Source organism: Zingiber officinale, chromosome 5A, assembly GCF_018446385.1.
Source record: "Zingiber officinale cultivar Zhangliang chromosome 5A, Zo_v1.1, whole genome shotgun sequence".
In the NCBI taxonomy this organism is placed as follows: Eukaryota; Viridiplantae; Streptophyta; class Magnoliopsida; order Zingiberales; family Zingiberaceae; genus Zingiber; species Zingiber officinale.
The window spans coordinates 128,862,015-128,874,840 of record NC_055994.1 but is presented as its reverse complement, the minus strand read 5'-3'; the positions used below and the strand labels follow the sequence as shown (position 1 = coordinate 128,874,840).

Here is a 12,826-nt window from a genome sequence, read left to right as displayed (position 1 = left end):
GGGGGTGAGCATATTCACCTTTTACCACCATGTATTTCAAAGTCACCTCCTTCTTTTCAACTATATCTTTGATGAAGTTGTACTTCATGTTGATATGTTTACTTTTTCCATAATATTTAGGGTCTTTTGTATAAGCAATGGTTGATTGATTATCGCAATAAATTATTACAGCTCCCACTAAATTGATTACTATACCCAAATAACTTAGGAATTTTCTTAACCAAACACCTTCTTGCACTGCAAAAGCACATGCCATAAATTCTGCTTCATTGTGGATAAAGACACATGTTTGTCTCTTACTTTTCCAAGATATGCATCCACCATTTAACAAGAAAGCATATCTAAAGGTGGATTTATTCTAATCTAAATCACAATCCCAGTCTATATTTGTGTATCCATCAGTGTTAGATCCATTTCTTGATAACATAAGAAATAATATATAGTGTCTTTTAGGTATCCCAAAATTCTTTTAACCGCACTCCATTGTCTTCTTCCTGGATTAAATTGATACATGCTGACTAGACCCACATCATAACAAATATCAAAATGAGTACACATCATTACATACATCAAACTCATAATTGCACCAGAATCTGACACTTTAAACATCTTATGGATTTTTTCAGAAATGTTTGGACACATCGCATGACTTAAGTTATTGTCTTTGGTCACAGGAGTATTAGTGAGCTTACAATTTGGTATTCTAAATCACTCTAGGACCTTTTTAACATAAGATTCTTGAGACAATCAACCTTTGTGAATTTTTACACCTAAAATGTAATATGTTTCACCCATGTCATTCATTTTAAAATTCGAGGACAACCACTTCTTAATAGTTTCAATATACTCCTTGTCATTTCCTACTAACAATATGCCATTAACATAAAGAGATGTAATTATAAACTTTTTATTGGATCTTGCACATAAACATAATGGTCTTCGTCAATTATAATGAAGTCATATAAGATTATTACTCTATTAAATCTCAAATATCATTGTCTAGAAGACTGCTTAAGGTCATAAATTAATATATTCAATTTACAAACTTTATTTTCTTGACATTTAACAACAAAATTATTGATTTTTCCATGTAGATTCCTTTATCAAATTCTCCATTGAGAAAAATAACATTAACATCCATTTGATATAATTCTAAATTCAAATCAGTAACTATGATCCAGATGAATAGAAAATCTTATTACTAATATAAAAGTTTCTTTATAATCAATATCCTTTAATTGAGTATAACTCTCTGTCATTAAGTGAATCTTATATCTCTTTATTGTTCCATCAACCTTTCTCTTAATATTAAGAACCTATTTGTTCCCATAGCCTTATGACTATGAGAAATTTCAACTAGTTCTTAAATTTTATTTGATTTCATTAAATTTATTTATTCTTCCATTATATTCATCTATTTGTTCTCAAAGGATAAGATAGAGTTTTGTTTATGTTCTTAAGTTTTTCCGTGGGATCGAGTCAATCACTCGCATGATTAGTCAGCATAAGTGAGATATATATCTGGTGCAAATAAAAAAAAAATTTAATTCAAGCGTAAAATTTTTTAATTAAAATAAAAATAATTATTTTAAAAAATAATTAAAAAATTTAGTGTTAAGGTTAAAATCTTTTAAAACGACTGCATAAAAAAAAATTTAACTATTTTAATTTTTCTCTCAATCAGCCTCCGTTTAGCATACTTTAAGGCTGCATTGGGTAGGGGTGATAGAATTAAGATTATGTTTTTAAAAAGTTATTAATATGTCATTTTGTAGAATTGATTAGGGGTAGAATTAGGATTGATTAAGAGTGAAGGAGTGATTAATAATCCTATCCTTAATCCTATCCTACTAACTCAATTTTAATCTATCATCCCTGCCAAACGGAGCCTTTTAGGGTTACCTGTTGGAGCATAGATACGTGAGGTGCGCCTTCTCTCGGTCGACGCCGCCGATGTCCGAAGAAAAAACCAAGGTTGCTGCTGTGGTGCCGCAAAAGGTGCACGAGACGAAGATTAAAAGAAAGAAGAAGAAAATCGGTAACGAGATCGATGAGATTTTCCAGGGAAAGAAGAGAAAGAGTGCTGCTGCCGATGATCAGCAAGCAAAGGATAGGGGCAAACAGCTAGATAAGGTGATAGGGGAGGGCGGTAGCTCAAAGACGAAGGATAAGAAGAAGAGGATGAAAGTGGATCTGAATGAAGATTCTGGGACTCCAGGTCGTCGGCGGCGCACAGCGGATGGCCTGGCCATCTACTCCGCGGATGAGCTCGGCTGGGGGAAGGCTGACGTGGGAGGTACCCCTCTTTGCCCCTTCGACTGTTCTTGCTGCTTCTGATCAGTTGAAGGAGTGCGAAGGTGGTTCTTTTCCATCTTTTTTGTTGCTCAGTTCTTAATTTAAATGTACACTGAAGATCATGGTTCGATTATCATCTGTGAAGATTGAATTTTTCGCAAGAGAATCGAACATATTGGTAGTTTTGTGTGACACATGCTTTAGGCTTTTAGGTTTCTACAAGTTATATAGTTTAGATTAAAGGTCAAGAGAAGGTTACAAGGGAGAAGTGCACATGGACTGTGTAATTTTCATGGACGGAGACACTTGTTATCTTCATTCACTTCCTATTTTTCTAGTGATTATGTTATTAATCGTGCTCTGTTTACAAGTTTCTTGTGAACCATTTTTACTATTGCTCAATGATGGTTACATTACTAGTTCTTTTGTATCCTTGTGCGATAAAGTGTTTCTTGAACGGTTAATTTTGTTCAAACTATCATCAATTACTTGTTTCTATAGTTACCTTTGTGCAAGAAAGGGAATCCAAACTGAGACGAAAAGTACCTCATCAATTCTTTTGACACCTCAATTATGTTTATGGTGAATTTATATGTGCTTAATCAAGTACAATTTCTGACATAGCCGAAGCTATCGATTTTGTTGATTTGTGCATGAATACTGAAAGTAATCTTTTAAAACATGTTGATTCGACGGAAGAATTCTCGGAAATAAATATCCAAAACTGGAAGCCAGGTTTAAATAGATTCAAAACCTAACTATGCGAAAGACAAAATACTCCTAAATCCTAGACCCGGAAAATACTAAGCAAAAAAAAAGATAAAAATGCTCAGAGCTGGAACGAGCTTTGATTTGGCTGATAGATTGAATCGTTGTTCATCTCGGGTTATAAATTATGGGCTCTGCAAGTATGCTCTGTAGTCCCGCATCATTCTTCTTGAGCAAGAGAAAATTCACCCTCAAATTATTGGCCACATCGTCATCATAAGAATCACCACGTAAAGAAATAAATTGTACCCATAATTCTAAATGCTCACGCGAGCTCATTCTGTAATGTTATCTGTTTGGCAGTGTCACTCTTGACTCCAAATCAACATGATATTGGATATCATGTAAGGGAGGCAATTCATTTGGGAAAAATACGAACTGATGTAACGGAAGTTATTAGTCCCCTTCTAATCCATCATAACTAGAGCTTTTAGTCCGGAAATCATTTGAAAAACTCCTCTCCTTAGATTGACATTTGTTTCCGAAATTCTGAAGAAGATCTGCAAACGGAGTGTCAAAAGATGATCGGATCTTGACAAAATGGAAGAAAAAGCATCCTGATACCTCACCGATGATGAGTTCTTCAAGCTTGGAGCCTCATCGAATATATTGTCATCATATACTGGATTATCATAGACAGGCATAGTCAGCGAGGTCTTTGTAGTGGAATCCGCGAGGTCATCAAATATGGTGTCCAATGATATCAGTGATGAAGAAGTAGCATAACAACCATGAGAAGACAAATTCAACGATCCCTAGATGCCAACGAAGACATAATCGTCGGAGATGTCAGCTCCGCAGTCGATGATGCGTTCGTGGATTCCGTCCGGACCATGCCGTGATTCGGGAGGTTCCCGTAGAGTAGGATCCTCCTTGTAGTCCTGCCGCCTCAGTTTTGGAGGCGGACATGGGGACAGACTTATCTTGTGGCCGAAGACCGAAGTCGCGAGCAAATTTATTAGATGCTCTGTGATACCTATAGGGAGCCTCGTCAAAAATGTTTTCTTCCTCCTCCGAGTTTGTCCGGTGATTGTTATGGCATCGGACGGAACTTTCTCTATTTAAGGTTCCCAACGTCGCCGTCATCCTCTCTACAACCAGTTCAAACCGTTTGTCAACCATCTCTTGAAACCGCTACTCCATATCATGATCAAAAGCGTTGCCGACGTGTTGCTGTATTATCGGCGGCATGATTTCACAAGATCAACTTGACTTTGATACCAACTGATGTAGTTGAAGCTATCGATTTCATTGATTGTGCACGAGTATCGGAATCAATCTTCTAAAACATGTTGATTCAACAAAAGAATACTAGAAAATAGGCATCTAAAACTCGAAGCTTTGGGAAAAGAATGACGCTAACTGTGGTCAAAAATATTATTGATTCAAAAACTATCCAACATACAACTAAATTTAAATAGACTCAAATCCTAATCCTACTAAAAACCAAAATACTCCTAAATCCTAGACCAGAAAAATAATAACAAAAAAAAGGACAAAAATGTTTGGAGTCAGAACGAGCTTCGAATTGGGTGATAGACCTACTCGTGGTTCATCCCGAATCATAAATTATGGGCTCTGCAAGTTGGCTCTATCGTCCTGCATCAACTTTTTTAGTGGGTAGAGTGCTAAGCTGTTGTTGAATGGTTAAAGCTCGTGTTTCTTAATATATACCAAAGTTCTATAGTTAGTAAACACATAAATATCCAAGGAAAATGGTTTCAATGAGATATGGAACTACTATGGTTATGCTCTATCCTCTAGTAGTACTTGACAGAAGTTAGACCATAACCTTCATAGTCTAGATTTTCAGGAAGCGACCCTTTTCCATTTTATTTTGGTGAATTCCTGAAAATTTTCTCTAACTTATGTTGGTAGGTTTTAGGTTAAAGTTCAATGAAAAACATTTATTGTGCTTGATCCTGTCCGATCCAGGGGTCAACGAACACTGGGGACGTGGCGCTCCCTGCTGAATCCTCGAGTGCTCCGGCGAACCTGCAACAAAACCGAGCCGGGAGGGGTGTCCCGGCGACGGCCCTCCGACGCTCAAGTCAGACGAGGGAATAGATGAAGGAAGTGGCTCAAAGATGAAGACTCGTGTACCTCCGGTTGAAGAAGTGGAGGCCTTATATAGACTTCTGAGGAGGCTGATGTACATATACCGAGACACACACACGTGTCCTCAACCCATACCCAGTATGGGCTTGTCAGAGGAGCTTGCCTGACTCCTTACTGCTACAGTACGAGCACGTCTTTGATGGGACAGTGAGCATGTCTTTGATGGGACAGTGAGCCCATGTCCTAGGATCCTGCATATCATCTGCTGTCAGAAGATGTTCCTATCCTTGCCTTTTCTTACTCCCCGTCAATCGTCCGACCGGTCGGCCGTTTCCTCGCGTCCGGCCGATCGGATGTTCTGATCCGCGCGGGAGCTTCCGGGTCATGTGCTCTGGACTGTTCGCAGCGTTGATGTTTTATTCCTTCGGCCGAGCAGGCCCTCTGCTCGGCCTTTCCTACTGTTCATCATGAGCGTCGGAACCCCGCCTCCGGCGGGGTATATTGCTTCCGCTCGGAAGCCTCAGCTGGTCGTCGCCCTCCTTATCCGCTCGGCCAAGGCCTTTGGCCCTCCTCGCGGCGTTGACTCTGCTAAATGGGGTCCCCCATTCTTACTGCCGGATCACTTGCCTCCTCTTCAAGTCTAGTCGAAGGAGGCAGTGAGTCCGACTGACTGGACTATGTGTCCGAACGGGCGGTCGTCATCTTACCGCCGCTTATGATATACCTAGAGCCGTTCGGCCCTCATAACTCATCATCCGCTCGGCTCTTCGTTACGAATATCGGGCCTCCAGCGTGGATGTTTGCTTGTCTAAATCTTCTCGAAAATCGCGCAAATCTTTTCCATTAAGTCGAAGCATGCGCGGTATGGGCGCATTAATTGCGCCTGGTGACAGAGTGCCACGTGGCTCTTCTCGCGTGACGATGATGATCCGTACGATGGGACGCGATTACTTTGAAATGGACGGTTAGATGATAACCTCGTCTCTCGTGACCTGCATCCGACGGACGAGGTCGATCAGCCTCGTTCGCATAAAGCCTTCGTCTCCACCCTTACGCCGCATTTCTCTGTTTCATCGCTCGTCCTCCGTCGAAGGTGCCCGCGGCTGCTTCATTCCGGTTGTCCTAGCTTTCGCCTCTTGGTGGTTTTCGGCTTTCTGGTGATCTTCTCCGTTCACCTTTCCTCAGTAAGCTTCTCCCTTCCTTTCGTTCGGCCTTTCCTTTTCGCGTGGAACTCCTTTTGTTCCCCTGCTTGCGAACTCTTGTCTGTCCTTCGTTTCCGAGTTTCCTTCGGCTTCCTTCTTTCTTTTTCTTGATACTTCAGTCATGGCAAGTACTTCCGTACCCACTGTGGATGTTCATGGCCCTTGGTATATGACCATGGAGAGTCGGTTTGATGAAGAGGGTGCTCGGCGTCTTGCTCGGACGTATGGGATCCCTGATGACCATGAAATAATTATAGCCGACCCGGCCGATCGGCCCCATAACCCGCCGATCGGTACCATTTGCTTTTTTCTGGACCAATTTCAGGGCGGCCTTAGATTTCCTACCCATCCCTTTATTTTGGAAGTTTGTAATTATTTCCGCATCCCGCTCGGCCAACTTGTGCCGAACTCCTTTAGGTTGCTGAGCGGGATGGTTGTCCTCTTTAAGCTGCACAGTATCCCACTTGACCCCAAAATATTCCACTTCTTCTTCTACCCCAAACAATCCGAGCTAGGCACTTTCATTTTCTAAAGTAGAATAGGCTTTAAATTTTTTGATAATATGCCGACTTCCAACAAGCACTGGAAGGAGTTTTTCTTCTATATCCGACTTCCGGACACATTGAGAACCAAATGGCGGACCATTGTCTGACCAGTAGGAGCTCGGCAAATTCGAAGCAATCGGCCTACCTTCATCTGAACTGGGATCGACCAGTTGCTTCTCAAGGGGGTGTTATACATTTTCGGATTATCTCCCGTTCGGGCAAATCTCCCCTACCGCATGAGTAAGGACTTTTTACTCTCTTTACCTTTTTTGTCTAACTGATTTTAATTTCTTCCATTGCAGCTGAAGTCATGTGGCGCTCCAAGGCCACCGATCATCTGAAGTTGAAGGCCGTGGAAATTGAGGCGGCGACTAAAAAAGAACTCGCTGAGCGGGGTCTTATTCCCAGCCGCCCGGCAGCTACCGGAGAGGGGGGGACGTAGTCCGCCCCTGAAACAGAAGTTACCCCATCCGCTTCAACGGAAGTTGAGGTGTTTCCTCTGCCCCAGCCGAGCTGGGGTCCCCCAGGTCGGGGATCCCCCACTGGAAGTTCGGCGAAAACGTCAAAGAGACTCCAGCCTTCCTCCGACCCAAGAGGGCGGACCACAAGCGCCGATCGGGGTAGCTTCGCCAGATCGCACGCCGTCGCAGATCGGGACTCCAGTGGCCTCGCCCACCGCACAGCCCTCTGGTTCTCCTCCACGAACTCGCCGTCGCTTACGACGGTTGGGCGAAACCTCTACCATAGGGGAGTCCTCGGGCAAGGCGAGTGCGGCCGAGGAAACGCCGTCCGGCCACCCAACCATCAAGACTACCCTCCGATTTCCATCGGAGGAATATTTGCTGTCCGCCGATCGGCCATCAAGCCCCGTACATGAAATAACCCTGACGGGTCCGCTCGCCAAGCTCTTCGAGGATGCCCAGATTCAAGTGGCCCTCATGACGCCTAAGCAGCTCGGCGATAACAACATGCAGCAGGCCACTCAGGTGAATTCATTTTTCTTTCTGTGCCATGCTACTGTCCGGTTCCTCATTTTATTAATTTCCTTACAGCGCTGGGCCTAGCCATCGGCTAGCCGAGTTGGAGGGCCTTCTGGAAAAACTCCAAGTGTCGGGAGGTCCCACGGCCGAGCGGGAGAAACAAGCTCTTGAGGCCGAACAGAAGAAGGCTGCCGACCTGGCTACTGAGGTGACTCGGCTAGAGGCCTTGGTGAAGAAACGTGACAAAGATGTGAAGCGCGCCGGTAGCCGGAAGAGGCAGGCGATAGTTGATCTGGACAAAATGAAAGTAGATGTCCGTGCGCTAGATCAGCGATCAAAGGATCTGGAGGCCTAGCTGAACGCCGAACGGGAGGTCCGTTCGGCTGAACGCACAAAGGCTGAAACGAACTTGAAGGCCCTCCAAGATTCCTTAACTGCTTCCAGGGCGTTGCTCAAAAAATATAAGGAGGGAGAGCCGAGTCGCCTAGCCGCAGCACGCCAGGAATACCTCCGCTCGGAGCGCTTTGGCGAAAAGTTCGGTGGCAACGTCTCCTCAACCTTCGCCGAGGCGGTCAAGGTCACCGTGGCGTACTTGAAGAAGGGTTGCACCTTCCTGCGGAATGAACATTCCCCCCATGATTGACGATATCCCGGATGCCTTTTTCAATTTTGAGGACTCGGAGTGAGGCGAGTTCTTCTAAGCACTTACTGTATTTCATCCGTTCGGCGGATGTAAAATTTTTGTACGTGCCGTTCGGCCTAATTGTATTCCTTTGCTTCCATTTTTGTCGGTCCTTTATTGCCCTCTTCTGTCTGTTTAGTGCTCATTCGTAGAGTCAGTTAAGCTATACGTGTCTCCCACTAGACGACCGATCAGGTTAATCAATTAACTCGTTTTCCTCGAAATCGTTTAGCGCTTTGCTATACTGTTTGCATTCAGTGAATGCGAAGTATTAACAAACCGACGGCCGATCGGACATAAATAATTTAGTTTTTGCGAATGCTCGTTGCGCAGATGTTTATAGACAATCGGCGCGGTTCTCGATTTGTAACGACGGGGCTCGTCGGTCTCCCGCTCGGGGATTTATAGGCGCCGGCTCGTCTCTCGATCTTTAACGACGGAGCTCGTCAGCGCGGATATTTATAGCCAGTCGGCGCGGCTCTCGATGTTTAACGACGGGGCTCGTCGGTCTCCCGCTCGGGGATTTATAGACGCCGGCTCGTCTCTCGATTTTTAACGACGGGCTCGTCGGCGCGGATATTTATAGCCGGTCGGCGCGGCTCTCGATGTTTAACGACGGGGCTCGTCGGCCTCCCGCTCGGAGGGTTTATAGACGCTGGCTCGTCTCTCGATATTTAACGTCGGTGCTCGACGGCGCGGATATTTATAGCCGGTCGGCGCGGCTCTCGATGTTTAACGACGGGGCTCGTCGGTCTCCCGCTCGGAGGGTTTATAGACGCCGGCTCGTCTCTCGATCTTTAACGACGGAGCTCGTCGGCGCGGATATTTATAGCCGGTCGGCGCGGCTCTCGATGTTTAACGACGGGGCTCGTCGGTCTCCCGCTCGGAGGGTTTATAGACGCCGGCTCGTCTCTCGATTTTTAACGACGGAGCTCGTCGGCGCGGATATTTATAGCCGGTCGGCGCGGCTCTGGATGTTTAACGACGGGGCTCGTCGGCGCGGATATTTATAGCCGGTCGGCGCGGCTCTACGGTTTAACGTCTGGGCTAGACGGCCTTCAAGGCTAACTCCTTACCAGGTCGAGCGACCTTGGCCTTCATAACTCATCTCGTGCTTGAACTATTTTTATGCCCGGCCGAACAGCACGGGTCATACGCCCTTTCCTCCCAGCTTGGAGAACGTACTCCTGGCCGAACGGCTCAGGGTTTGCTTCGTAGAGCACCTTGGCTCGACCAATATACCTCCGTCTGAACGGCGCGGGGCCTTCGTTCCTCGTTGACGGTGCCATATATTTGTTCTCTTGATTCTTCATTTCTGCATTTCCAGTATTCGGTCGAAAAAAGTACACAGGATGATTTCTGATGGTACACTTTCATCACTTGGATAAAGTGGAGGTGGTTGAGCTCCACGACCTATCCAGCTGCCGACCGTCTTCATCCTCCAAATATCGCTTTTCGGCGGAGTTTTCGGTGATTTTGCCCACGGAGCTTCAAGCTTGCCAGCGTCGCCGACCGGTTTGACTTTTTCGAGACAAGGTCGCCACGAATGATCGGGAAATACGCGCGGTTGTAGTTTTGCTTCATTCGTTGACGGTATGCCATCAGCCGAGCAGATGCCTTGGCTCGCTCCTCGTCAATCAAATCCGGCTCCATGTTCCTCGGCGTTGCCTTCATCGTAATTGGACCGGACGGACTCGGCGCCGACTTCAACTGGAATGATCGCTCCGCCATACACCAGATGAAAAGGCGTTGCTTCCTTAGGAGTCGTCCGGATGACCCATAAAGCGCCCGACACTTCATCCGTAACTCCCCCGTGGTCGGCGAGTCGTAGGAATCTGGAGAATTTCCGGTTGGCTACTTCGACGGCCGTTGCTTTGGGGTATGCCACGGACGTGAAGTGTTGCTCGATCGTAGCTTTGCACCAATCTTCTAGCACCTTCCCTGTGAATTGCCGCCCATTGTCGGAAACCAACCGGCGAGGGATACCGAACCTACAGATGATGTGTTGCCAGATGAATTTTTTGACCATCTGCTCGGTGATCCTGGCTAGTGGCTCGGCCTCCACCCACTTGGAAAAATAATCGATCGCCATCAGCAAAAATTTCCTTTGCCCGGTCGCCATCGGGAATGGACCCACAATATCCATTCCCCATTGATCGAACGGACATGAAACGGCTGATGTCTTCATCTCCTCAGCCGGTCGGTGCGAGAAGTTGTGATACTTCTGGCATGAGAGGCACGTAGATACTGTCAGAGCGGCGTCCACTTGTAAGGTTGGCCAAAAATATCCAGCTAGCAAAATCTTCTTGGCTAGTGATCGTCCGCCCGGATGTCCTCCACACGATCCTTGATGTACCTCTTGGAGGATGTAAGCCGAGTCTTCCGAGCTCACACACTTCAACAGCGGGCGAGAGAAAGCCTTCTTGTAGAACTGATCGCCGATGAGTGTGAACCGACCGGCCCTCCTCCTGAGCAGCTGGGCTTCTTCCCGATCGGCAGAAGTGGTGCCCGAGCGCAAAAACTCTATGATGGGTGTCCTCCAGTCGTCCGGAAATCTGAGGCCTTCCATCCGGTCAACATGTGCCACCAAAGATACTTGTTCAATTGGCTTCGGGATAATGACCGGCGTCATAGAACTTGCTAGTTTGGCCAACTTATCGGCTGCCTGGTTCTCCGTTCGGGGAATCTTCTGGATAAGAACCTCGCAGAAATTAGCTTTGAGTTTTTCAAAGGCCTCAGCATAGAGTTTAAGCCGAGCGCTGTTGATTTGGTGAGTTATCAGCTGTGAATCTGAATAAAGTGTCACCGACCGGCTCCCACATGCCGTGCCTTGTAATCCGGCTATGAGGGCCTCGTACTACTGCTTCATTGTTGGTAGCTTTATAATCCAGGTAGGACGGATAAGTGCATCTTTTCTTCTTGGGCGGAGCAATATTATTCCAATTCGAGCCGAGTGGAAGACCCATCCACATATATTCTCCACGAGCTTCGGCTTTTGCACCTCGGTCACAAAATCAGCCAAGGATTGCGCTTTGATCGCCGCGGGCTGGTATTGGATGTCAAATTCACTCAGTTACATCGTCCATTTGATGAGCCGTCCGGACGCTTCTGTTCCTAGTGGAGTGTTCGTCCGGACAATGATGGTGTGAGCCAAGAAATATGGTCGAAGGCAGCGGCTAGAACCAAAGCAAAGGCCGACTTCTCGAGCCGGTGTAGATTCGACATCTTTTAAAATATGACTCGGAAAATACACGGTGCTCTTGCGCTCCTCACAAGTCCTGAGCCTACTGCATGCTCGGTTGAAGACAGATAAATATAAAGTGACTCACCCCGATCGGCTTGGCAAGTATAGGCAGAGAATTAAGATATGTCTTCAATTCTTCGAATGCTCGATCACATTCTTCATCCTTGTGAAACTTAGTAGCCTTGCGTAAGATCTTGAAGAATGGTAGACTCCGGTCGGCGGTTTTGGAGATGAATCTGGACAAAGCGATTATCCAACCGGTCAACGCTGCACTTCCTTTGTATTTCTTGGGCGGCATGTCTTGTGAGCTTTCACCTTCTGGGATTGGCTTGATTCCCCGCTCGGTCACTATGTACCCCAAGCGTCCTCCTTTTGCTCGAACAGGCACTTTTGGGGATTTAGCTTGACTCCATATTTGCGAAGCGTTCGGAAGGTTTCTTCCATGTCCTTGAAGAGATCGGTAGCTCGGGAGGACTTGATAAGAATGTCGTCCACATAAACTTCCGATTCCGCCCGATCTGCTCACTGAACACTTTATTCATCAAGCGTTGATAGGTGGCCCGACATTCTTCAATCGAACGGCATCACATTGTAGCAATATGTGCAGTCGGGATTCTAACTTTCTTTTCTTGATCTTCCGGGTGACGGCACTTGATGATAGCCTTGGTAGGCGTCGAGCATACAAATTAATTCATGATGGTAGTAGAATCCACTGATCTATCAAGGCGGGGATAAAAATCTTTGGGGCATGCTTTGTTTAAGTCCCAAAAGTCGATGCAGACTCCACTTGCCCGGCTTGGAGACTAATACTACATTAGCCAGCCAGCTCGGGAACTGCGTATATGGCCGGCCTCTAGAAGTTTCTCTACTTCCGGGATGATTGCATTACGCACCTTCCTTTTCCTCTGCTTCTTTGCGAGCGTCCGGTCGGACATGCAACTCATCTTTGCGCTATGCTTGGGAAATTCGGGCAACTCATGTATCGACGGGCGAAGACACCATGATTTCGTTGGAGCATTGGATCAGCTCCTCCTACTTTTCCTCCGATCGGA

The 12,826-nt window shown here is 46.1% G+C and overlaps 1 protein-coding gene across 1 annotated transcript; it reads left to right on the top strand.

The window, feature by feature from the left end:
• Positions 1-1,953: 1,953 nt before the first annotated feature.
• Positions 1,954-2,337, top strand: LOC121980003 (uncharacterized protein C6G9.01c-like). The gene has a single exon (XM_042531976.1). The coding sequence runs from the start codon at positions 1,954-1,956 to the stop codon at positions 2,335-2,337; it is 384 nt and encodes a 127-aa protein (XP_042387910.1).
• Positions 2,338-12,826: the final 10,489 nt, after the last annotated feature.

Coding starts and splice junctions, on each gene's coding strand:
- LOC121980003 (XM_042531976.1), top strand. CDS start 1,954: ATGTCCGAAGAAAAAACCAAGGTTGCTGCTGTGGTGCCGCAAAAGGTG.